The 23,494-nt window shown below is 43.8% G+C and overlaps 1 protein-coding gene across 1 annotated transcript in view; it reads left to right on the top strand.

Annotated features, from left to right (window-relative positions):
* The window catches only part of LOC126252127 (UDP-glucosyltransferase 2-like), a 101,275-nt gene that overhangs the window by 45,305 nt on the left and 32,476 nt on the right, over window positions 1-23,494 (top strand). Inside the window, exons 4-5 of the mRNA XM_049952993.1 lie at window positions 1,393-1,852; window positions 8,257-8,476. Coding sequence (XP_049808950.1) covers window positions 1,393-1,852; window positions 8,257-8,476 — 680 coding nt within the window. The remainder of the gene's footprint in view (window positions 1-1,392; window positions 1,853-8,256; window positions 8,477-23,494) is intronic.

Below are 23,494 nucleotides of genomic sequence, written 5' to 3'. Positions count from 1 at the left end.
TAGTTCGTTTTCTGTAGCCAGTTATGATCACCCAATGTGAATTGTTCTGTTCACGTTTCGGGATGCTATATAGCGTGAAATTCCACGTTACAACGTGACAGACTTCGTCTTGTTGTTAGTTAGCTTTCATCTCCAGTGAGAGGATGGCTCTTCCGTAGCCCGCTGTATGGTGCTGGTAGATTTGTGGATATTTCTGGAAGTCTGTCATCATCATCATCATCATCATCGTTTTCCAACTCCAGTTTACAGGGTGTGATGCACAAGCGTTCGCCATCTCCTTCTGTCTTCACACATTTTCTGTTCCAGGACAGCTTCCCATTTGTGTCCCTCCTCCACATCTGATCTTACAATCTCTATCCAGCGTTTTCGAGGTCTTCCCCGTGGTCTTCTTCCTACGAGGCTCAGGTTGAAATACCTTTTGGTAGGTCTTTGACTGTTCATTATATGCCCTTACCAGTGAAGCCTGCGTTTCTTTATGACACTGGTAACAGGAACCTCAATACCAGCTACTTTTCTGTTCACCTCATTCCTGATTTTGTCCTTTATGGTTGTCCGAGTCACAGTTCTAATGAATCTCATTTCTGTTGCGTGAATTCTGATCAGGTCTTTGTTTAGTAGGATACATGTTTCTAAACCATATGTTAGGATTTTTGCAAAACAGGTATGGTACATGGTCGCTTTTGCTTTTCGTGGCATTTTATCATCCCACAGATGATTTTTGATTTGACTGTGAAAATTGGATGCTTTCTGTATCCTGCTGAGTATTTCCTGTTTAATGGTCTTGTGTTTAGAGATCATGCTCCCTAGATACTTGAAATGTGAAACAATCTACTTTGATTCCTTTTAGAAATATATTTGAGGTTGTTCCTTGCCTGTTGATGGTCGTTTCTACTGTCTGGAAGTCTGAAATTTCTGAAATGACGGTAGGAATACACAGCAACTAGTGCTATCGCGTAGGACTGCCTTAGAAACCTCGCCTATAGAAGAGGTTACAGCAGAAGTAGGAGAGATAGTTCAGTGCTGGAAGAACAAACAGTGGAACCTGGACTTCCATTTCGCAAAGTGAATGTCATGGGCCCTGTATACTCAGAAATTCCCTTTCAGTACTTAACGATGTAGGTTCAATCGTATCGGCTATTCCCGACATCCTATCAGTGCGTTACAGATGAGTTAGAACACAAGCAGCAGGAATAATTTGATTATACCAGCATATTCATTTTATCCTGTCTCATCTCTGAACATTCGTGACGTCACTGTCATAAATTTTCTTCTTTTCTCTTGATGTCAATCTCGGAGTATGTCTTAGGTCAATGTTGTGCCATTTAGAATAATCCAATATTTCGTCAACGACTTCATGTAGCAACAGCACAGTTATACACAAATTTGTTACAGGTCAGCTCCAAAGTTCGACCTGGTTATTTTGGAACGGTTGCTGACGCCGTGCTTCTACGGTTTAATTCATAAAGTGGGCTCCCCGCCTCTCATCGGATACATTACCGTAGGCGCAATTATACCCAGCCTCTGGACTGATGGCAATCCCAGTAATCCAGCTTACCTTCCAGACAGCGTGGTCACCTCTTCACACCGTATGTCATTCTGGGAGAGACTTTACATGACATATATATGGCTATACACAAATTATTACTACTTCTGTGTAATGATGCCGGATCAAGACAAAATCCAGAGAAAATATTTCGGGCCAGACGTTCCATCAGTTTATGAAACTGAAAAAAATTTCAGTTTAATGCTCATAAACAATCACTTCAGTATAAACTACCCTCGACCGCATCTGCCAAACACGATAGAACTGACTGGACTGCATGTGGAAGCCGATTCGCCGCCTCTTCCTAAGGTAACTACTCTTACTTCTGTCTTCACAATAGTAATTACCACCTTGGTATCAACTGAGTTGTCAAATATATTAAAAAATCAGTATCTGAAAAGTACATATTAACGATAGCTAAATAAATTTAAAAATCTGTAACAACGCTTAACCTGTCACAATAACAGTACTACACCACTGATCAAAAGTTCTGCACAATTAAAAATTAAGGATATAAGTATGTTAAATATACACTGACGGAGAAAGGCCCAACACCAAGGAGTTGCGCGTTATAAATGGAAGTTGGTAGGCGTGTTTCTACATCTGAAAAACGATGTCGACTCAAATGTTGCACCAGTCGCATATGATCGGCGCTAGCAGCGTCTATATGAGGATGCAAATCAGGTTTGCTTTAAATACACGCTGTAACTGTCTAGAGCAGGGATTCCCACAGTGGTCGATATCGACCCCTTGTGGTCGATATCGGTTTCCTAGGGGTCGACATAAACGAAAACTGATTTTCGGGGTCGACGAGGTCTAAAAACCGACCCCTATTAAATTAACACAAGTTCTTATTTAAAACTTTCAAGATAGGTAGGTACTGTATTGTTGTGTTACGTGTACTAAGAATAATTAATATTTTTGTAGGAAATAGCATTGTTGTAGTAATGTAAAGTCTCAAGTTCGTACAAGATGGAAAAACTCGGCAAGTCTGTGTGGACAAGTTTGTGCAAGATAATGGGTTCGAGCGTACGTCTTTCAGGCGCGTTTTGACTTGCTCTCTATTTGACGCTTACGCGATTTAACACGAACGAATTCATGATCAAGTCCAAACGTGTTCCTGATATTTTAATATTTAACGAGCTTGCACTTAAGTTGAAAGTTCATTTGCGTTTTGAAATTCGTTGGAGTTTGAAAGATAATAACTCATATAAGTACTCATTTATTTCAAGGGATTACAAAGTTATTACATAGCTAAATTAAGTGAAGTAAAGTGACTGAAAAAGTGGTAAACACAACATGCAACACATTTTAAATAGGTAGGTATAAAAGTATTTGTAAAAATTACTTACACTTAACCAAGTGCAAAGTTTTCCAGTTGGTACCTTAGTACCTAGGTATTTTGTATCAATAGGAGAAAACTAAAGATAGGCCCCCTTATTCATAATAGTCTGCTAACTTAAAGCATTGCTAATTCTCACTCCGTCTTCTATTGACCTAAGTCACAATGAAAAGTAACACTCTGTAGCAGCTGTTTTAAGTTAGCGGACCATTATGAGTAAGGGGGTTGATCTTAAAAGTAGGTAATTAGGCCATGGGGGTCTGAGGTAACAGTTCATTTTGGAAAAGGGGTCACTTGTCCAAAATAGTTTGGGGATCCCTGGTCTAGAGCGTTAGTTACCTTTGAGATTGGAAGTGGCGAGTAGATGTTAGTCAAGAATGTCTTTGACGTCGTTGTTGTCATTAACAACACTTCACTGAGTTTGAACGAGGTCGTGTAACAGGGCTACGAGAAGCTGGATGTTCCTTTTGAGCTATTGCAGAAAGACTCGGCAGGAATGACACCACTAGACGTGATTGTGGCAGCGGTGGTCACGAGAATGTACGATCGCAACAAGACTGGTCACGTGGCACTACCCATAGGGAAGAGCACCGTGTTCGGCGTACGGCTCTGGCGTACCGTGCTGCATCTACAGCAGCAGTCGGCTCCACAGTGACTCAACGAACTGTTAAGGGGCTCCGGAAAGGCTCAAAATCATGAAAAGTTCAATTTTTACTTTTTTGCGTTTTCTGAATCTGCAGACTATTACCTTTTAATAGATATATAATTTATTCAATTCCGAAGACTACAACTATTTTTAAATTTTTTTTGAAATGTGTTCTACATGGGCGTGACCCACTGTGGCGCTGTTAAACTGCTGTCAAATGGTGTTATTATTAACGTCCGTGTTCATCAGGTACATTTTAGTGATGTGAGATAAAGTATGTGTTGTGGCTAACCTGTGATGGTTCAATATATATCGCTAGTGTGATTGTCGATTGTTTCATGTTTATTTACTCTGTCGTTATCTCGAAAATATTCGTAATTAATTCTGTTTCTTGAGTCTCTGTTTTGTTGAAGTATAATAATGAGTAAAAGTAAAGTTATTAGAAATCCTCTGAAGGCTTAATGTTGGAAAGCCAAAGGTATTTAGAAATATGGGAATGAAAATAGGTTCTAACATGGTACGAGCGATGCTTGCTTTAGACAAGGAACGCCTTCGGGCTGCAGACAGGGCTGTAAAGAGTCTAGAAATACAAGCAAGAGTAAACAGGAGGAGGAACAACAGGAAGCTGGAGGAGGAGTTTGCAGAGGATGAAGATAATCCATCCTATGGACCTGGAATGCACTAAAAAGTTAATCCAATCTTTGTCGCTCGATTCCCAAAACTTTTATTTTCTCATACTAATTACATGTTTTCTAAGGATCTTCTAAACATATTTGTTTCAAACTTTCAGTAAATGTTACACAGTACCTTCTGCATAATTTAACACAGTCTTTTTCCAAAAAACTGTATATTTTTGAACATATAAATAAAAATTACAAAAAAATGTTGTGAATTTTCATTACAATTGAAAAAAAATCATCTTTAATAACTGAACTAAAATTTTGTAAAATCCCTGTGTTAAGTTGTAGCCCATATTCCAATAAATAATCTGTAAAAAGTTCAACTTCCTACCTCAAATACTTTGTGAGGAAAGATGTAATTTATAAGCGTTATTTTAACATTGCAAGTATAGGGCGTTCCGGAGCCCCTTAAAAGTCGGTTACTTCAAGGATAGCTCCGAGCCAGACGCCATGTAGCGTTCATTCCACCGACCCTAAACGACATCCTTTTGCGACTTCGGTGGTATCAAGCCTGAGTTCATTGGTGGGCAGGGTGATGGTTTGTCGTTTTTTCTCATGAAAGCTGGTTCCGCTTCGGTGTGTCGGGTAGGAGGAGGCCAGCTGAGGGCCTGCAACTTGTCTGCGTGCTACACCCACTGGACCTACTCCTGGACTTACGGTCTGAGGTACGATTTCGTCTGACAGCAGGACCACTCTCATGGTTATCCCACGTATACCGACTGCAGATTTGTACGTCGATCTGCTGATTCGACCTGCTGTGCTGTCATCCATGAACAGCGTTCCAGGCGGGAATTTTCCAACAGGAAAACACTCGGCTACATCCGCTGTTGTAACCCACCACGCTCTACAGGGTGTCAATATGCTGCCTTGGCCTGCTCGACCACTAGATCTGTCACCAATCGAGCACATGTGCGGCATGGCCTGAAGGCAACTGCAGCGTCTTCCACAAACAGCATTAACCGTCCTGGTAGTGACCGACCAAATGCAACAGGTATGGAACTACATCCCAGAAACTGGCAACTGGCAACTGGCACCTGTACAATACAATACGTGCACGTCTGCATGCTTGCATGGTCTCTATTGGTTATACCATTTATTCAACGTATCAGCATTTCACATTTCCAATGGCTTATCTCGCGCTTACATCAACCTGTGCTTTTGCAATCTTAATCACTTAAATATATTACCTAGACAATGTGTTCCCGAAATTTCATTACACTACATTTATCATTGTTTGGTGTTGCGGTCTTTTTTCCGCTAGTGAAGAACAAATTAAAGTGTACAAATTTCTCCAGTGCATCTAATTAGGAAACCCTTCAAAATTAGGTACACAGTACAAAAATTCTGATAGTGAAACTAAAAAGCAAAAAGGAAGGCGGGAAGGTTATTACATATTGTACAGTCGTTGTCGAGATCATTACAGATAGAGAAAGACCGCTATTTGGGGAAGGATAGGAATGAATGTCGGTTGTGTATTTTTCGAAGTAAATATCCTGGCATTTGCCTGAAGCGATTAAGGGAAACCACAGAAAATCTAAATCCCGATGATCGCATCCGTTCCCGGCTCTTCATTTTCCGGCATGAGAATCCAGTGTCTTAGCCACTGCGCTACCTTGTTCAGTAACTGGAAAACGTCTTTTGCGACCAAAAAATTCATATGGAATATTTGTACCACTTTCACACGTGCTTGATAACAATGTACCGCGCATCAATTTGTAGCGTCAAGAGCTCTATTGACAGTTCATTCCGCTTCTGACAAGGGAACCTCCCCATCGCACCCCTCTCAGATTTAGTTATAAGTTGGCACAGCGGAGAGGCCTTGAAAAACTGAACACAGATCAATTGAGAAAACAGGAAGAAGTTGTGTGGAACTGTGAAAAAATAAGCAAAATATATAAACTGAGTAGTTCATGGGAAGATAGGTGGCAACATCAAGAACACTAGGAACACAGGAGCGCCGTGGTCTCGTGGTAACGTGAGCAGCTGCGGAACGAGAGGTCCTTGGTTCAAATCTTCCATCGAGTGAAAAATTTAATTTTTTTATTTTCAGTTTATGTGACAAACTCTTATGTTTTCATCACTTTTTTGGGAGTGATTATCACATCCACAAGAAAACCTAAATCGGGCAAGGTAGAAGAATCTTTTTACTCATTCGCCAAGTGTACAAGTTAGGTGGGTCGACAACATATTCCTGTCATGTGACGCACATGCCGTTACCAGTGTCGTATAGAATATATCAGATGTGTTTTCCTGTGGAGGAATCGGTTGACCTATGACCTTGCGAGCAAATTTTTTCGGTTCCCATTGGAGAGGCACGTCCTTTCGTCTACTAATCGCACGGTTTTGCGGTGCGGTCGCAAAACACAGACACTAAACTTATTACAGTGAACAGAGACGTCAATGAACGAACGGACAGATAATAACTATGCAAAAATAAAGAAAGTAAAATTCTCACTAGAGGGCGCAGCTGCTCACGCTACCACGAGACCACGGCGCTCCTGAGTTCACTTTGTCCATGATGTTGCCTATGTGGCCCATGGACTACTCAGTTTGTATATTTTGCTTATTTTTTCACAGTTCCACACAACTTCTTCCTGTTTTCTCAATTGATCTGTGTTCAGTTTATCAAGGCCTATCCACTGTGCCAACTTATAACTAAATCTGAAGGGGGTGCGATGGGAAGGTTCCCTTGTGAGAAAGACTGTGCCGTGGTCTTAAAGAGTCCTCAGTGACAGGTAAAGGACTAAAATTTGCTCGATGTGATATAATTTCACCCACCGAAGTAACTCCATCGATAAAGGCATTACTGCCTCCACACAGGGGGTCTTGCTCCATTGTCCGTATCAAAGGTCGTGGAGATCGCTACCCATCTTATATCTGTATCTATGAAACCACTCGGACCAACAACTAGCTCTGCTGATGTGATGTCTCACAAACGGCTACATCGCATTACAAATAAAATGGTTGATTCCCATGGTTTTGTTCTGAATCTCTCTACAACTTATTTCAATAATCATTTTGAAAACTGAAGTGGGCCTTATATGCTAAGAACATCCTTTTCGCGCAATCACATTCCATAAGAAATGGAACTTCTTCTGTATATCCACCCGTGGGAGAGACACCGCTAGTCGTCTGGCACACTGATCAGCTACTCTGAGCTTCTGATGGATAGTTTCTTGGTAAACCGAAACTCCTGGGACTGTTGTCTGCCATACATTCATTGCTGGATTTCGTTGTGTAATTAAGGAGATACCTGTGAGTGTTGCGGACTGTTACTCTCCATCAACTTTCTGCTGACCTGTTATGAATGTTCCTGTGTGTACGAATCTTCTCTAATGCCCTCGATAAGAGACTTGGTGATAAATGGAATGCTTTTGAGTTTGCAGTACGTGCCAGACCGCAAATAAATATTTTACACTGCCTGAGCGATACAAATAATGACTCTGTGTCATCCTGTTACAAATATTGACAGAAAAGCTAAGCACTGCGCACGACGAAACTGAGACGCGGAAGAGACGTTATGGGTCAGAGCGAGGCTGCACAGTCATTAAGACACTGGAATCTCATTCAGGAGGAACATGGCTCAATGCCACATCCGGCCATATAGGTTTATATGTGATCTGATGTACTGTGAATACTTAAGGCGAATTCTAGGATGGTCCCCCTGAATAGGAAACTGCTGACGACCTTCTGACCTGTGTGAAATAAGAGTTTTGTCTTCATCTTGAATGACCTATCGTCGATTGGACGTTAAGCCCTAATCCTCGTTATGCGCATAGCCAAACCAGATACTACGCTATTAATACACAGATGCCACATTTCCATCTCGTGAAGAAATCTGGACTGTTACTTACAGTGCGTGTTTCACTTGTTCTTTACGATTGGTCAGTGGTGGAGCCGAATATTTGCACTATTGTATTTGACGGAAGGGTGTCTAGAACGTATGTTTCGTTGGAATCTATGGCACATTTACTTTCAATTGCCTTTATAATAATTAAAAATTGATTGTAGTTGTTTACAATTCATTGTTTACTTTCACGAGCAGGATATACGAGATTGGCTGGACGGTGCCGAATATGGCGCCGTGTATTTCAGTCTGGGATCCACTTTGCAGGCGAGTACGATGCCAGAAAATAAAAGGCTGGCGTTTCTCGAGGGTTTCAAGAAACTCCCGCAGAGGGTGCTGTGGAAGTGGGAGGAGGACATGGACGACCTGCCGCCCAACGTCAAAGTCTCAAAGTGGCTGCCTCAGCAGTCTGTACTAGGTACGTTGCGCTACTGCATGAACGTCTCAAATGTTCAAAAATGTTCACAAGTGTGTGAAATCTTATGGGACTTCACTGCTAAGGTCATCAGTCCTTAAGCTTACACACTACTTAACCTAAATTATCCTAAGGACAAACACACACACACACCCATGCCCGAGGGAGGACTCGAACCTTCGCCGGGACCAGCCGCACAGTCCATGACTGCAGCGCCATCGACCGCTCGGCTAATCCCGCGCGGCAACATCACAAATATATAGGGCTTTATTTGTATCTTTCCCACATTTGTCTGCCCCACCTACTGAAAATTAATTGGGTTTGCAAGGATCGTATTCATAAGCGAATCTCGTGAAGTTCTTGAGAGCAGAAACTATCTTTCCTATTGTTTTGCAGTTTATTAGCCGGCCGGAGTGGCCGTGCGGTTCTAGGCGCTACAGTCTGGAGCCGAGCGACCGCTACGGTCGCAGGTTCGAATCCTGCCTCGGGCACGGATGCGTGTGATGTCCTTCGGTTAGTTAGGTTTACTTAGTTCTAAGTTCTAGGCGACTGATGACCACAGAAGTTAAGTCGCATGGTGCTCAGAGCCATTTTTTTTTTTTTTTGCAGTTTATTACTACTGCCTAGAAGTGTAGCTCTGTATTTTTACAAATCATTGGCTCGCATGCTCATCACAAAAATATTCACAATATTTTAGCAGCAGTATCTTGCCGTCTGGGGAGGTGTCCGACTGCTAGAATATCTGTCCACAAACGCGCGAGCTATGACATGCAATAAATCCTAAACCTCACCTTGGTGCGAGGACGTGCACCATTTCAAATTATACTCCGTCTATCGAATCAGAATGTTAAGCGGTTCATATTAATCGAGAGGCCGAGACTATATGCTGGCACTGGGTTTCATCCAATTCCTTTCTTCGTGACTTTTTCATTTGTAACAGAGTAAACAGGACACTTACTGGGCAAGCCCCATAATGATCATCCACGAGTTACATATACATTCGTCATACTTTATAGAAATTTCGGACAAGTTTTAATAAAGACACTGATGAAACAATTCGGTGAGAACTTTTCCAAGAGAACACTCCAAATGCCTTTGCTACTGGTGAACACCTGAAGTGCGCAAGTAGAGGGGTTTTCCTGTTGATTGTAATCTGAACATGAACGGAACGTCTGGTTATTGGATTTACTGCAAAACACGAGCAGGGTAGCAACGCTAACCTCCCAAGGGTTTCGGACATTAGAATGATTTGTTGCCCACACTTAACTATTGAAGGGGATCGCTGTAAACTCGGAATATACGTCCACGCTGGGGCTATGGAGTGCATGCCGGGTCAGTCATCTGAGGTGTCAGGTCACACATTTTTTGGGGTTGAGTATTATCCGAGAGCCCTTCAGGGCCACCGCAAGGCACCTTTGTAACACCGCACGGCGTTCACCAATAAAGTTAGTTGTGGATTACTCGATCCTCTGTATGAAGCTAACTGGCGAACATTAGCTGAAGAAATTTACAATACAGGTAAAATATATCGTTCTGATTACTGGCTCTTTAAATGCGGGGAGAGAGCTATATTCATGAGTATCCTAATAAGAGCACGAGTGGTTCCGTGGGAAAGTGCCGTGGGTGATGAATGATGATGACAAGCTAGGGTAACCTCTGTTTGACAGCAGTTGTGTGTTGGCTGAAAGGGGTCTGGGCCGATATCCAACGTAGTGCTTCTGAGGCACCTCTTCCGTGTTCTTCATGAGTAATGGTTGGCCTATTAGACCACGTTATACCGACGTGACGTCTAGCGGTTCTAGGCGCTCAGTCCGGAACCGCGCGACTGCTATAGTCGCAGGTTCGAATCCTGCCTCGGGCATGGATGTGTGTGATGTCGGTTTAATTAGTTCTAAGTTCTAGGGGACTGATGACCAGATGTTAAGTCCCATAGTGCTCAGAGCCATTTTTTTGAACCGACGTGACCAGTCGCGCACGACTTGAAGTCACTCAATGACGTAAAGCGACTGCAGTGTTGCCTGTGGTCAGTTTTACGAGCGCTCCAAACAAACATCGGAACAGCTGTTCGCAGTTAACGGCCAATGGCAGTCAATGGGAGAATACTAACAGCCCGTACCAGTCGCATAGAGCACGCAAAAGAGAATAAACTGAAAATAGTTTCGATATGGCTCTGTCTGAGAACTGCATTGATAGAAATAAATCTAAAATGTGATAGTCGAACGAAATTTAAACAGGGTAAACGACCTTTTAATAAAATGTGGACCCAATCATCTCCTCTTTCACTGAACGAACTTACATAGGTTAGCTAGCAGTGATTAATACGATGTGTAGGTTTCTGAGGTAAAAAAGGATGAAATTAAATTTACTGTGCAACTCAAAAGAAATAAAGTAGTACTCATACAGGCCTACTCGTCCTGTATCTTTACACGAGCATTTAATAACCAGGATCACGAAAATTAAATAAGCATTCTTTACTGTCATTAAATTTAGTTGCCACAAGTATACAGTGCTCAGCCAGAACATTATGACCACCGACCACCATCGATTTTAAGCCGTCCAGGTGATAGCAGCATCACCTGGCCAGTGATGACTGCCAGTCAGACACATGCACGGTGTATGTAGCATCAGTGAGCGTGCTGTCCATGTGTAGAATGGGGAAGACGTCCGATCTGTCTGAAATTGACCGAGGGCAGACTGTGATGGCCCGAAGGCTCGGCAAGAGCATTTCGGCAACTGGACGACTCGTCCGCTGTTCAAGGACTGCTGTGGCGAAACCAACGTGGGACAATGTCCAGACGTCATGGGGATGGGCGGCCAGCACTCATTGCAGATGTCGGACATTGTCGGCTGGGCAGACGGGTAAAATATGATGGGCGCGGAACTGCGGCGGAATTAATATCAGACTTTAACCCTGGGCAGAGTAAAAGTGTGTCTGAACATACAGTTCACCGAACACTCCGAACGATGGGCCACCGCAGCCGAAGACCCATGCATGTGCCAATGTTAACACCACGACATCGGCAACTACGGCTGACATGGGCACATGGTCATCGGCACCGGACACTCTTGCAGTTGCAGAGCGTTGCCAGATCTGAGGAATCTGGATACCTTCATCATGCCGATGGGAGGACGCAAATCCGTCGCCCTCCAGGGGAACAGCTCTTTGACCCGTGTCTGTGGGACGGAGACAAGCTGGCTGCGGTCGCATTATGCTCTGGGGGCACGTTCACCTGGGCATCCGTGTGTCCGGTGGAGCTCGTGCAAGGCACCATGAGTATCGCACACTGGTCGCTTACGACGTACACCCCTTCATGACGATCATATTTCCCGACGGCACTGGCATCTTTCTGCAAGAAAATGCGCCATGTCACAAAGCGAATACTGTCATGGAGTGAAACTTCCTGGCAGATTAAAACTGTGTGCCCGACCGAGACTCGAACTCGGGACCTTTGCCTTTCGCGGGCAAGTGCTCTACCAACTGAGCTACCGAAGCACGACTCACGCCCGGTCCTCACAGCTTTACTTCTGCCAGTATCTCGTCTCCTACCTTCCAAACTTTACAGAAGCTCTCCTGCGAACCATGCAGAACTAGCACTCCTGAAAGAAAGGATATTGCGGAGACATGGCTTAGCCACAGCCACAGCCATCCCAGAGTGCCCCAGAGAGCTAAAACACTAAGAAGAATCGCTTCTCGGCTTTTGGCAAGATCAATGTGTAGTCTTCTTTATTAATAAATACCAGACGGAGAAAATTTCTAAGTCCGAATCAAGGTCAACGGATGAATAAGACCCCACCCACCAACCCCATTACAGGACAGCCTCCACCACATAATAAACTATCTACAAGCACATCTTTAACTCACTGAGAACACACTGGGGAACCCAGAGAGCATCCCACAGTGCCCCAGATAGCTAAAACACTAAGAAGAATCGCTTCTCGGCTTTTGACAAGATCAATGTGTAGTCTTCTTTATTAATAAATTAAATTATTCTATTGAGGAAATAAATTCCTAACCTAAAAATAACGAAGAGGAGAATTTTCAAGCAAACACGGGCCCCGTGTTGCGTTGCACCGTCAGAGAGGCGGAAGTCCTTGTCAACGCTCATTAAACACCGGAAATGAGTTTTCTGTAATTATTGCGTATCAGCAGTCTAATCTCCATAAGAATAACATTGCCGGAAGTGAGTTTTCCAGCAACACAGGATAAGTAATAATACCAGGCTGTGGCTAAGCCATGTCTCCGCAATATCCTTTCTTTCAGGAGTGCTAGTTCTGCATGGTTCGCAGGAGAGCTTCTGTAAAGTTTGGAAGGTAGGAGACGAGATACTGGCAGAAGTAAAGCTGTGAGGACCGGGCGTGAGTCGTGCTTCGGTATCTCAGTTGGTAGAGCACTTGCCCGCGAAAGGCAAAGGTCCCGAGTTCGAGTCTCGGTCGGGCACACAGTTTTAATCTGCCAGGAAGTTTCATATCAGCGCACACTCCGCTGCAGAGTGAAAATCTCATTCATACTGTCATGGAGTGTTTCTAGGTACTCAGTGGCGAAGTCCATTTGGTGTGCTGGCCCCCCAACGCGCCAGATGTGGACACAATCCAACACGTCTGAGACGTGATTGAATGTGGCGTCATAGTTCATCAACCGCTCCCCTTTCCCCAGAATTTAGGGGACTTGTGTTTGCAGATATGGTGCCAACTCCCTCCAGTGACTTACCAAGTTCTCGTTGCTTCCATTCCATGACGAGTCGCCGCTCTTATCAGTACCGAAAATGGACTACCAGCTATTAGGCAGGTGGTCCTAATGTTCTGGTTGACCAATGTGCAGCACCAATGCTGCGAGAATAATAATTGCTTGCACCTAGAAAGGCGCTCAGTTACTCGAAATACTGACTTGCCCAATCCACGCAACCCGTGTAGTATTGTAAACAAACCAGCTCCAGACACGCGTACACCAGCTGTCAGTTTCGAATACAGTGCCGACTGCGTTTCACAATCAATCAAAAAAAAAAAAAATGGTTCAAATGGCTCTGAGCACTATGGGACTCAACTGCTGAGGTCATTAGTCCCCTAGAACTTAGAACTAGTTAAACCTAACTAACCTAAGGACATCACACACATCCATGCCCGAGGCAGGATTCGAACCTGCGACCGTAGCGGTCTCGCGGTTCCAGACTGCAGCGCCAGAACCGCGCGGCCACTTCGGCCGGCAACCAATCAAAATAACACAAATTTATTATAGGCCGTGTAATGATGGTTTGCAAATTTGCTCACTTCAGAAAGTTATAAAATTCTTAAGTTATACATCAGAAGCTACGAAACACGCGATGCTAGATTTGCATTTGTCAAATGCACTGAATGGATGGGAGCTTATGTGACGTGTGTTTCAAAAATAAACAGCTAAATTGTAGCGAGCGAAATGTGTAGCAAACACTACATTTACCTATGTGTTGGTACTGTTAATTGATAACGTTGTGCCGTCCGTTGTGGCCGAGCGGTTCTACGCGCTTCAGTCTGGAACCGCGCGACCGCTACGGTCGCGGGTTCGAATCCTGCCTCGGGCATGGATGTGTGTGATGTAGTTAGTTTAGTTAGGTTTAAGTAGTTCTAAGTTCTAGGGGACTGATGACCTCAGATGTTAAGTCCCATAGTGCTCAGAGCCATTTGAACCATTTTTGATAACGTTGTAGCAGACCGACAAATTAAAACTATAACTGGAATAACGTTTTGATTTAGAGAGAAAACAATACACACTTTTATAACTGAGAGCATGACCATATTTATCAGTCCGTTTGAGATCTCGTCTGTGGCTGCACCTCACCTCCTTACAGGGTTCAGAGATACTGTAGCGATGTTTACGCGTGATGCTAGATTTGAGGATTCTGCGTTAAAAAAATGTCTCCAACCCGCTATTTATCTATCGGAAGTAATGAAACGTCTCCCATTAAATCGCAGCTACCGCCGTGACTTTTGTGTCCTCGGACTGAAATTCCGGATTAGGCACAATTTGAAATACGCGACACAGCTGTATTTACAGAGAACTTGTCTATACAATTCCCAGCTCCATGGTATCCGCGAAATAGACTCAGTTTAAAGAGTAATACGACACAGAAAATGCAAACATGTCCGGAGGAATATTGCATCGAAATTGAGAGCAACACACGCACTGCAATGTCGTTAAGTCTGGAGATGGTGCTGGCCAGGAAAGTTGCTGCGCGTCAGGCAGAACACGGCCAGTGTTTGGGCGACCATTATCTTGTGAACAACGCATCACCTTCCTGTTGCAAGAACGGCAAAGGAATGGGTCTGCACTTACCGTTCGCTGGTCGGTGTCCCCTCCATGAACACCAAAGGTGAAAGAGAGTTGCAGCTTATCGCAACGCAGACCGTAAGGTGTGGGATGGGGCCAGTGTGTGCTGGACGAATACTCTCTACGACACAGCGTTCACCAGGTCGACGCCGTATGTGCACACCACACAACCATCAGTTGCGTGCAGGCAGAATTTGCTTTCACAATTAATAATACGTTCTGTGTTATTATGTGGTGGTCCCATCTGCGGACGACATTTTCAAGAGGTATCGTAGCTATTTTGAATGTCTGATTCACACCCGGGGTCGCCCCTTGAGAATGTCCTCCACAGATGGGGACAAAACGTTGGGTTTTAAGGTGAAATCCACCCAACCATGGCATAACAGCCTAGAACATTTTATTAATTGTTACATTTACGGCCGTGAAAGTTTACATTTTAGAATCTACTTTCATCGCTGAAGAGCAATGAGCGTCATATCATCTTCCAAGTTATTCTCTGTCGACACCAGTCGAGCCGTGCACGTCGATTCTGTTGTGTGAGTGGAAGACGGGCTAGAGGTGGGCGTGCGTGCCCGTAGTCCCACTGCCAACAACCGGCTCGCTAGAGTTCGCGGTCACGCATCTGGGTTCGTAAGCTCACTTACCTGTGCAGTGGTAGCCGTAAGACCTACACTACTGGCCATTAAAATTGCTACACCAAGAAGAAATGCGAATGATAAACGGATATTCATTGGACAAATATATTACACTAGAACTGACATGTGATTACATTTTCACGCAGTTTGGGTGCATAGATCCTGAGAAACCAGTACCCAGAACAACCACCTCTGACCGTAATAGCGGCCTTGATACGCCTGGGCATTGAGTCAAACAGAGCTTGGATGGCGTGTACAGGCACAGGTGCCCATCCAGCTTCAACACGATACCACAGTTCATCAAGAGTAGTGACTGGCGTATTGTGACGAGCCAGTTGCTCGGCCACCAGACGTTTTCCGTTGGTGAGGGATCTAGAGAATGTGCTGGCCAGGGCAGCAGTCGAACATCTTCTGTATCCAGAAAGGCCCGTACAGGACCTGCAACATGCGGTCGTGCATTTTCCTGCTGATAGGTAGAGTTTCGCAGGGATCGAATGAAGGGTAGAGCCACGAGTCGTAACACATCTGAAATGTAACCTCCACTGTTCAAAGTGCCGTCAGTGCGAACAAGAAGTGACAGAGACGTGTAACCAATGGCACCCCATACCATCACGCCAGTTGATACGCCAGTATGGCGATGACGAATACACGCTTCGGATGTGCGTTCACCGCGATGTCGCCAAACACGGATGCGACTATCATGATGCTGTAAACAGAACCTCGATTCATCCGAAAAAATGACGTTTTGCCATTCGTGTACTCAGGTTCGTCGTTGGGTACACCATCGCAGGCGCTCCTGTCTGTGATGCAGCGTCAAGGGTAACCGCAGCCATGGTCTCCGAGCTGATAGTCCATGCTGCTGCAAACGTCGTCGAACTGTTCGTGCAGATGGTTGTTGTCTTGCAAACGTCCCCATCTGTTGACTCAGGGATCGAGACGTGGCTGCACGATCCGTTACAGCTATGCGGATAAGATGCCTGTCATCTCGACTGCTAGTGATACGAGGCCGTTGGGATCCAGCACGCTGGTTTCGCATTGCCCTCCTGAACACACCGATTCCATATTCTGCTAGCAGTCATTGGATCTCGAATAACGCGAGCAGCAATGTTGCGATACGATAAACTGCAATCGCGATAGGCTACAATACGACCTTTATCAAAGTCGGATACGTGATTGTACGCATTTCTCCTCCTTACAGGAGGCATCACAACAACGTTTCACCAGCCAACGCCGGTCAACTGCTGTTTGTGTATGAGAAATCGGTTGGAAACTTTCCTCATGTCAGCACGTTGTAGGTGTCGCCACCGGCGCCAACCTTGTGTGAATGCTCTGAAAAGCTAATCATTTGCATATCACAGCATCTTCTTCCTCTCGGTTAAATTTCACGTCTGTAGCACGTCATCTTCGTGGTGTAGCAGTTTTAATGGCCAGTAGTGTACCACTGCTGCCCTTCCAGTCCGACGATCCTGGAGGCGTCTGTGCAACGTGGATTTCCAGAACCTCGCCTACTGGTGTGTGAATTAGAACGGTCAGCGTTGGCCGTAATATTGATGTTTTATTGAGAGCAAAATCGATTTTCAATCACATAGTGATCATCTTCAGTGCTGTGGTGTGAGAATGTTGACGTGAGGACTGACACAAGCAGTGTTGCACAGCTGAATCAGCACATCCAACTTGTGTGGCAGTTCTCCGAAAGGACAATACCGTCACTCGGTAGATCACAGTTAGACACCTTCCAAACTCTATCAGTTGGCTGTAGGAAGTACGAGCGCGTCTCTGTGGCACGGTTGCCTGTTTGCTTCACACGTCTGCACCACACTGAGCTTTCTGCCTGTGAGCATTCCCGACTGAAGGGCGGACACAGATGGCGTTCTGTAAGCTGAGCCTCTAAGCTGTCTGACGGCCGACGTTGAAACCATTATACAGTTCCCCACAGTCGTGTAATGAACAAAGTAAGGGCATATGGGCTATCAGACCAATTGTGTGATTGGATTGAAGAGTTCCTAGATAACAGAACACAGCATTTCATTCTCAAGGGAGAGAAGTCTTCCGAAGTAAGAGTGATTTCGGGTGTGGCACAGGGGAGTGTCGTAGGACCGTTGCTATTCACAATATACATAAATGACCTTGTGGATAACATCGGAAGTTCACTGACGTTTTTTGCGGATGATGCTGTGATATATCGAGAGGTTGTAACAATGGAAAATTGTACTGAAATGCAGGAGGATCTGCAGCGAATTGACGCATGGTGCAGGTAATGGCAATTGAATCTCAATGTAGACAAGTGTAATGTGCTGCGAATACATAGAAAGAAAGATCCCTTATCATTTAGCTACAATATAGCAGGTCAGCAACTGCAAGCAGTTAATTCCATAAATTATCTGGGAGTAGGCATTAAGAGTGATTTAAAATGGAATGATCATATAAAGTTGATCGTCGGTAAAGCAGATGTCAGACTGAGATTCATTGGAAGAATGCTACGGAAATGCAATCCGAAAACAAAGGAAGCAGGTTACAGTACACTTGTTCGCCCACTGCTTGAATATTGCTCACCAGTGTGGGATCCGTACCAGATAGGGTTGATAGAAGAGATAGGGAAGATCCAACTGAGAGCAGCGCGCTTCGTTACAGGATCATTTAGTAAGCGCGAAAGCGTTACGGAGATGATAGATAAACTCCAGTGGAAGACTGCAAGAGAGACGCTCAGTAAGTAGCTCGGTACGGGCTTTTGTTGAAGTTTCGAGAACATATATTCACCGAGGATTCAAGCAGTATATTGCTCCCTCCTACGTATATCTCGCGAAGAGACCATGAGGATAAAATCAGAGAGATTAGACCCCACACAGAGGCATACCGACAATCTTTCTTTCCACGAACAATACCAGACTGGAATAGAAGGAAGAACCAATAGAGGTACTCAAAGTACCCTCCGCCACACACCGTCAGGTGGCTTGCGGAGTATGGATGTGGATGTAGATAACTCCATATATCTACTATCCCCCAGGTGGTGTATGCCGTCATCAGATCAAAATCGACGCCGTCTTTCGAGGTGTAGGAAGTTTTTTCCGACAGTGTGTCTTATGCTCAACTTGCAGTCAAGAGAAGACCGAGAATGTTATCACCGTGAAAAACGATTCCTGTTGTCACTCGCAGACGATTTATATGACATACCAGGTTACTCCAGACTGGATGCCAAAATAAATATTATCAACCTCAAATAGATTTCTACGATTACAAGCAACATCATGTGACTCATCCGAGTTCCCAAAAGAGTAACGGTGCTACCAAAAGCTTATTGTACCTATAAACAGGTTCGTGATTATCGCCCTGCTCGATATGTACAGAAGCATTCAGTACCAGGAAGGACTCTTCTATGAACATTCTGCTCTACAACCAGACACCACGTCACGAGACTCTGAGGGCGTTGAATCTTTCGTGTGTGTTGTTCTTTTCTTTACGCTTACATTACAAAAATTTAATGATGTTTGTTCTTTTGTACAGTATGAGCAATTACATCTCGGATGAGAAACTAAAGTTATATGCGTGATAAGATGTACGAGTAAGACCTCTTATGAGTAATGAGTGTGAACTACCAACTTGATTCACCCCGAAGAAAATAATGGAATAATTGAGTCTGTTACCGCTTCAACTGTCATTCAGGCTATTGCCTTGGCCATAATAAATTTCACTCTGAATATCATTTTTGGTCAAGTGTTAGCATGGATTAAAAACAACGCAGACATTTTTAAATTTTCAGTTACTTCTCTGCGTTTTCACTAGTGCAGTATTGCATAATTAATCAACAAGAAACAATATGAACTTCACGAGATGAAAGTAATATTGTCCGAAGTCGGAAGGAAGGAAGGAAGGAAGGAAGGAAGATTATGGATCAAAGTCCCGTCGACGACGACGTCATTAGAGGCGGAGCAGCATTCTCGGTGGACCACGCTGTAATTTATCTTCTGCGCCGGACAAACTGTTGGTCCGGACTTTGTCTTCTAGTCACATCAGCCAATAACAGACGTCCTTTTTACCAGCGACGTCTTCGCGTTCTCGTATGTGCCTCAGTTACCTTTCGTTTTCTTTGGCGTCCGGTTATTCGTTCGAGTCAGCTTCTAACTCTTCCATAGTGGAACTCTGTTCTGTAAAATATTCACAAAGTTACTTATACGCAATTTCCCTTCTCAGTCTAATAGTTACGTCAAATGAAAGGATTATAAGGCGTTCAGTAAAACTTCTGTAAGAATATGATTAATGATGTGAAAGTTCGAATACTACTAAATCAAAACTAAGAAACCTTTTATTCTTAGTTACGAATTAAAGGCAAAACTTCACGGTGGCATTAAGCTGTGCTAAACGCACTGTGATAATAGTATGGTTTTAGGGAAAGCAGGTGTGTTTGAGAAGCAATTCTAGCCCTGCGATTAGTGATAGAGGACATATTTAGAAGAAAAAAAAACGAAGATTTAGAGTTATTTGGAATGGGGTAAAATATTTTCCGTTTTTAGGCATTTTGGTATCAACTACGACGATAAAAGGGTAAGACATTCTCTTTGTGCTAAGCAGACTGCAGTAGTTAGCATTAAGTGAATGTCCCAAGCGGTTGGAACTACGACGGTTATAAAAGCTTTCACGCTACTGATACTTTGAGATCGTCCTTTGCTTCTTTCACGGCTGCTTCCATATAGGATGATGAAAATGAACACGAATTGAGTCAGCTGCGTAATAAAGCGGAGCGAGTGCTAGCTGACGTACGCAAAATGTACAGACATTAAACGAGAATTAAGGAAACATGTGTGACTCTGGTAGACATGCTGGACGGGTAAAAGTGAAACTTGGACAAGAGACTCTTGAAAAGATGGTTGAATGTTGCTATCTAAGAAGGATAACAGAAAAAGATAGAAAATGCTAGACTGGTATCGTAGCAAGCATTGTACAAGACAGAACGGTTTTCAATAAAAATTACTGCTAACATCCACAACTATAAAGACCAAAGAATACACATCCAGAGTTATATCTGGACCACTACTCTATAGAGGTGCGAAACTTCGGCAATGAGTCAGTCATAAATGTAACGATTAGAGCGTGTTCTGATATTTGGCCTTAGAGGAGACTGTTAAAAATTAGAATGATTGATCGAGTAAGAAACACAGACGTACTGCAACGAGTTAACTGGAAGAAAATGTTAACAAAGAACATGATAATATGAAGAGACAGAATTAGTCGACAAAAATTACGACCTCAGTCGTTGCCATAAATTGTAGTTGAAGGAACGGAGGAAGGACAGAGTTGCAGGTGGCAGGCCTAGATACGAGAAGATAAGTCAGATGGTGGCAGGATGTTGGATGCATAGAGGATATCTGGCATTCGACAGGAATGGAAATTCAGCCAGACCAACCTTAAGGCTAACGACCAAAAAAGAACAGCAACGGAATTCGTAAAGAGTGAAGTGGCGAATAATAGGTGAAATGTATACTTCGATATATTGGGTTGATCCATAAATTCGTACCGTTTTCCCCTAAGTTTAAAAAACACAATAGAGGCACATATTAGAGGTCTAAGTAATCAATAATACATTCTCCTTGACTATTTACAACAGTCTGCCAACGCTGGGGTAGCTTTTCGATTCTGCGACTGTACAAATCACTTGGTTTTTAGGCGAAGAATTCGTCGACCCATGTTCGGAGCGCGTTTTCGTCCGGAAAGGACATTCCTTGAAGGTTGTTAGCAAGCGGAAAAGGAATAAATCTGAAGGCGCAAGATCAGGTGAATAAGATGTGTGTGGAATGACTTCCCGACCTAACTCCTGTACAGTGTTTTTTGTCAGTCCAGCAGAACGCGGATCGGTGTCATCGGCGAGTAGCATCACTTCACGCGGTCTTCTTGGTCGTTGTTCTTGGACTGTGTCTGCAAGACATCTCAGTTGTTGGCAATAAATATCTGCACTGGCGGTTACACCTCGGGAAAGCAATTCGTAGCACAGCACGCCGTCGCTGTTCCACCAGACGCATAACAATATCTTTTGTGGATGCGCGTAGGTCTGAACCATGCCTTTCTTTTCCTTACGTTAGCACAAAGACACCATTTTTCGTCTCCAGTAGCAATACAGGATAGGAATGGTCGGCATTCACGAGCCAACTGATGATCAGCAAGCAGAGACGCAAATATAGCCATCCACTGCGTTTTGTGATTTTGGCTTCAAGTATGCGGTACCCAAACGCCCGACTTTCGAAGCTTCCTCATTGCATGCAATCTCGCACGATGATCGAATGATCACAGTTCATCACATGTGCCAGTTATCGAGTACACTGATTTGGATCATTGTGGATTAATATGTTTAAACGATCTTCATCAAACCCCAAGGTTTTCCTGAACGTGGAGAGTCGTCAATGTCAAAACGGTCCTCTTTAAAACGATAAAACCATTTTCTTGTCGTGCTCTGTCCAATAGCGTTATCCCCATACACGGCGCAAGTGTTTCTGGCTGCCTCCGCTGCTGCCTCCCTTCTACTGAACTCAAACAGAAGAGTACGTTGGAATTCTTCCGATTTCTTCACTTGGCGCTCCATTTTCTAGTGTCCACAGGTCTACTCATTATCCCCAAATGACACAATGACGACATGTAAGCTCAAATAGCAATAATGAACAAGTAAGTAATGACAATTGATTAAATGAAATAAAAATGAAATGAGCGTATGGCATCGTTGGCCGGGAGGCCTCATCTGGGGAAGTTCGGTCGCCAAGTGCAAGTCTTATTTGAATCGACACCACATTGGGCAACTTTCGCGCCGGTGATGAGAATAACACAACATCCAGTCCCCTAGCGGAGAAAATCTGCAACCCGACCAGGAATCGAACCCGGGCCCGGTTGCATGGGAGGCGAGCACGGAACCACCCAGCTAACCACGCAGACGACAATTGATAAATAAGCCTATAGCAACCGGAGAACCAACGTGCAACACAGAAAAGCTATGAACTTAATGCACCAATATAATGGATGGCAGATTCAGTTCCCTGACACAATTTTATTAAACGGTTAAATAAATCAATGGCGTCAGTCACAAAGGTCTCAGCCCGGCTATTCTTGAGCACTTCGTCAAGCCAGGACCGTCACGAGGTTGGATTAAACAAAACGCTTAACCAACTCCAGTCTTAGATACTACAGAAGAAGCTAAATTTTCAAATTACGAGATTACATGTCCCAGGAAGATTCAAGAAATACTAACATTCCCTTAGAAAAATTATGAATTACTGTGCTGGTAAACTTCTTAAGTTATTTGATGCGGAAACAGCTGAGTAAAACTGAACGTACTGAGACATTTCTCTCTCTACTTATTGTGATCATCACTAAACCGACACACAATATTTTTAGCACAACGCAGTCTGACTTTCAATAATCCCCACAAAATAATGGCCCTGACTAACAATAACTTATACCTTTCATGAATCACTTACCTCACAAAAATCTTCGTTACTCGAACTACTGCAATACAGCGAGCGCCAATACTGCCAGCTAAATATGAGATTCTAACTACTGAAGGCACTAACTACTGATAGGCATAGTTAGCAAATGAAAGATTTTGATAGAGAACAAACAATGTATTTACCTTAACAATGTTAAAAAGTCATATATATATATATCAATTCATGACATCCATCTTTACAAATTTCTTTTCTCTGGCGGACACACGTCCATATCGTCCTCTCAAAACTCTGGCATCTCTCTCTGCACATCCACCACTGCTGGCGGCTCACCTCCAACTGCACAACGCTACGAGCTGTTCATATCCCACTGCCCAACACTACAATAGGGAATATTCCAACAATGCAAACCAGTCACAGACTGCCCACAGCACAGTCAGTGATTTTCTTACAGAGCGCTACGGGGCGTTACCAACATAAAAATCTAAACAGCCCACTTACAATACGTCCTTGCTTCTACGAACATTGGAGAAATTAGCGATTATACAAATGACTACTGATTGCAGTTCTTCCCTTGCACCTTTCACTAATGAAATAGCAAATGGCAATGAACTGTAGGAATGATACTGACCTGCTGTCTACACCGTATTCTCGTTTACGTATT

The sequence above is a fragment of the Schistocerca nitens genome, chromosome 4, assembly GCF_023898315.1.
Source record: "Schistocerca nitens isolate TAMUIC-IGC-003100 chromosome 4, iqSchNite1.1, whole genome shotgun sequence".
NCBI lineage: Eukaryota > Metazoa > Arthropoda > Insecta > Orthoptera > Acrididae > Schistocerca > Schistocerca nitens.
This window is presented reverse-complemented; position numbering and strand designations above follow the sequence as displayed.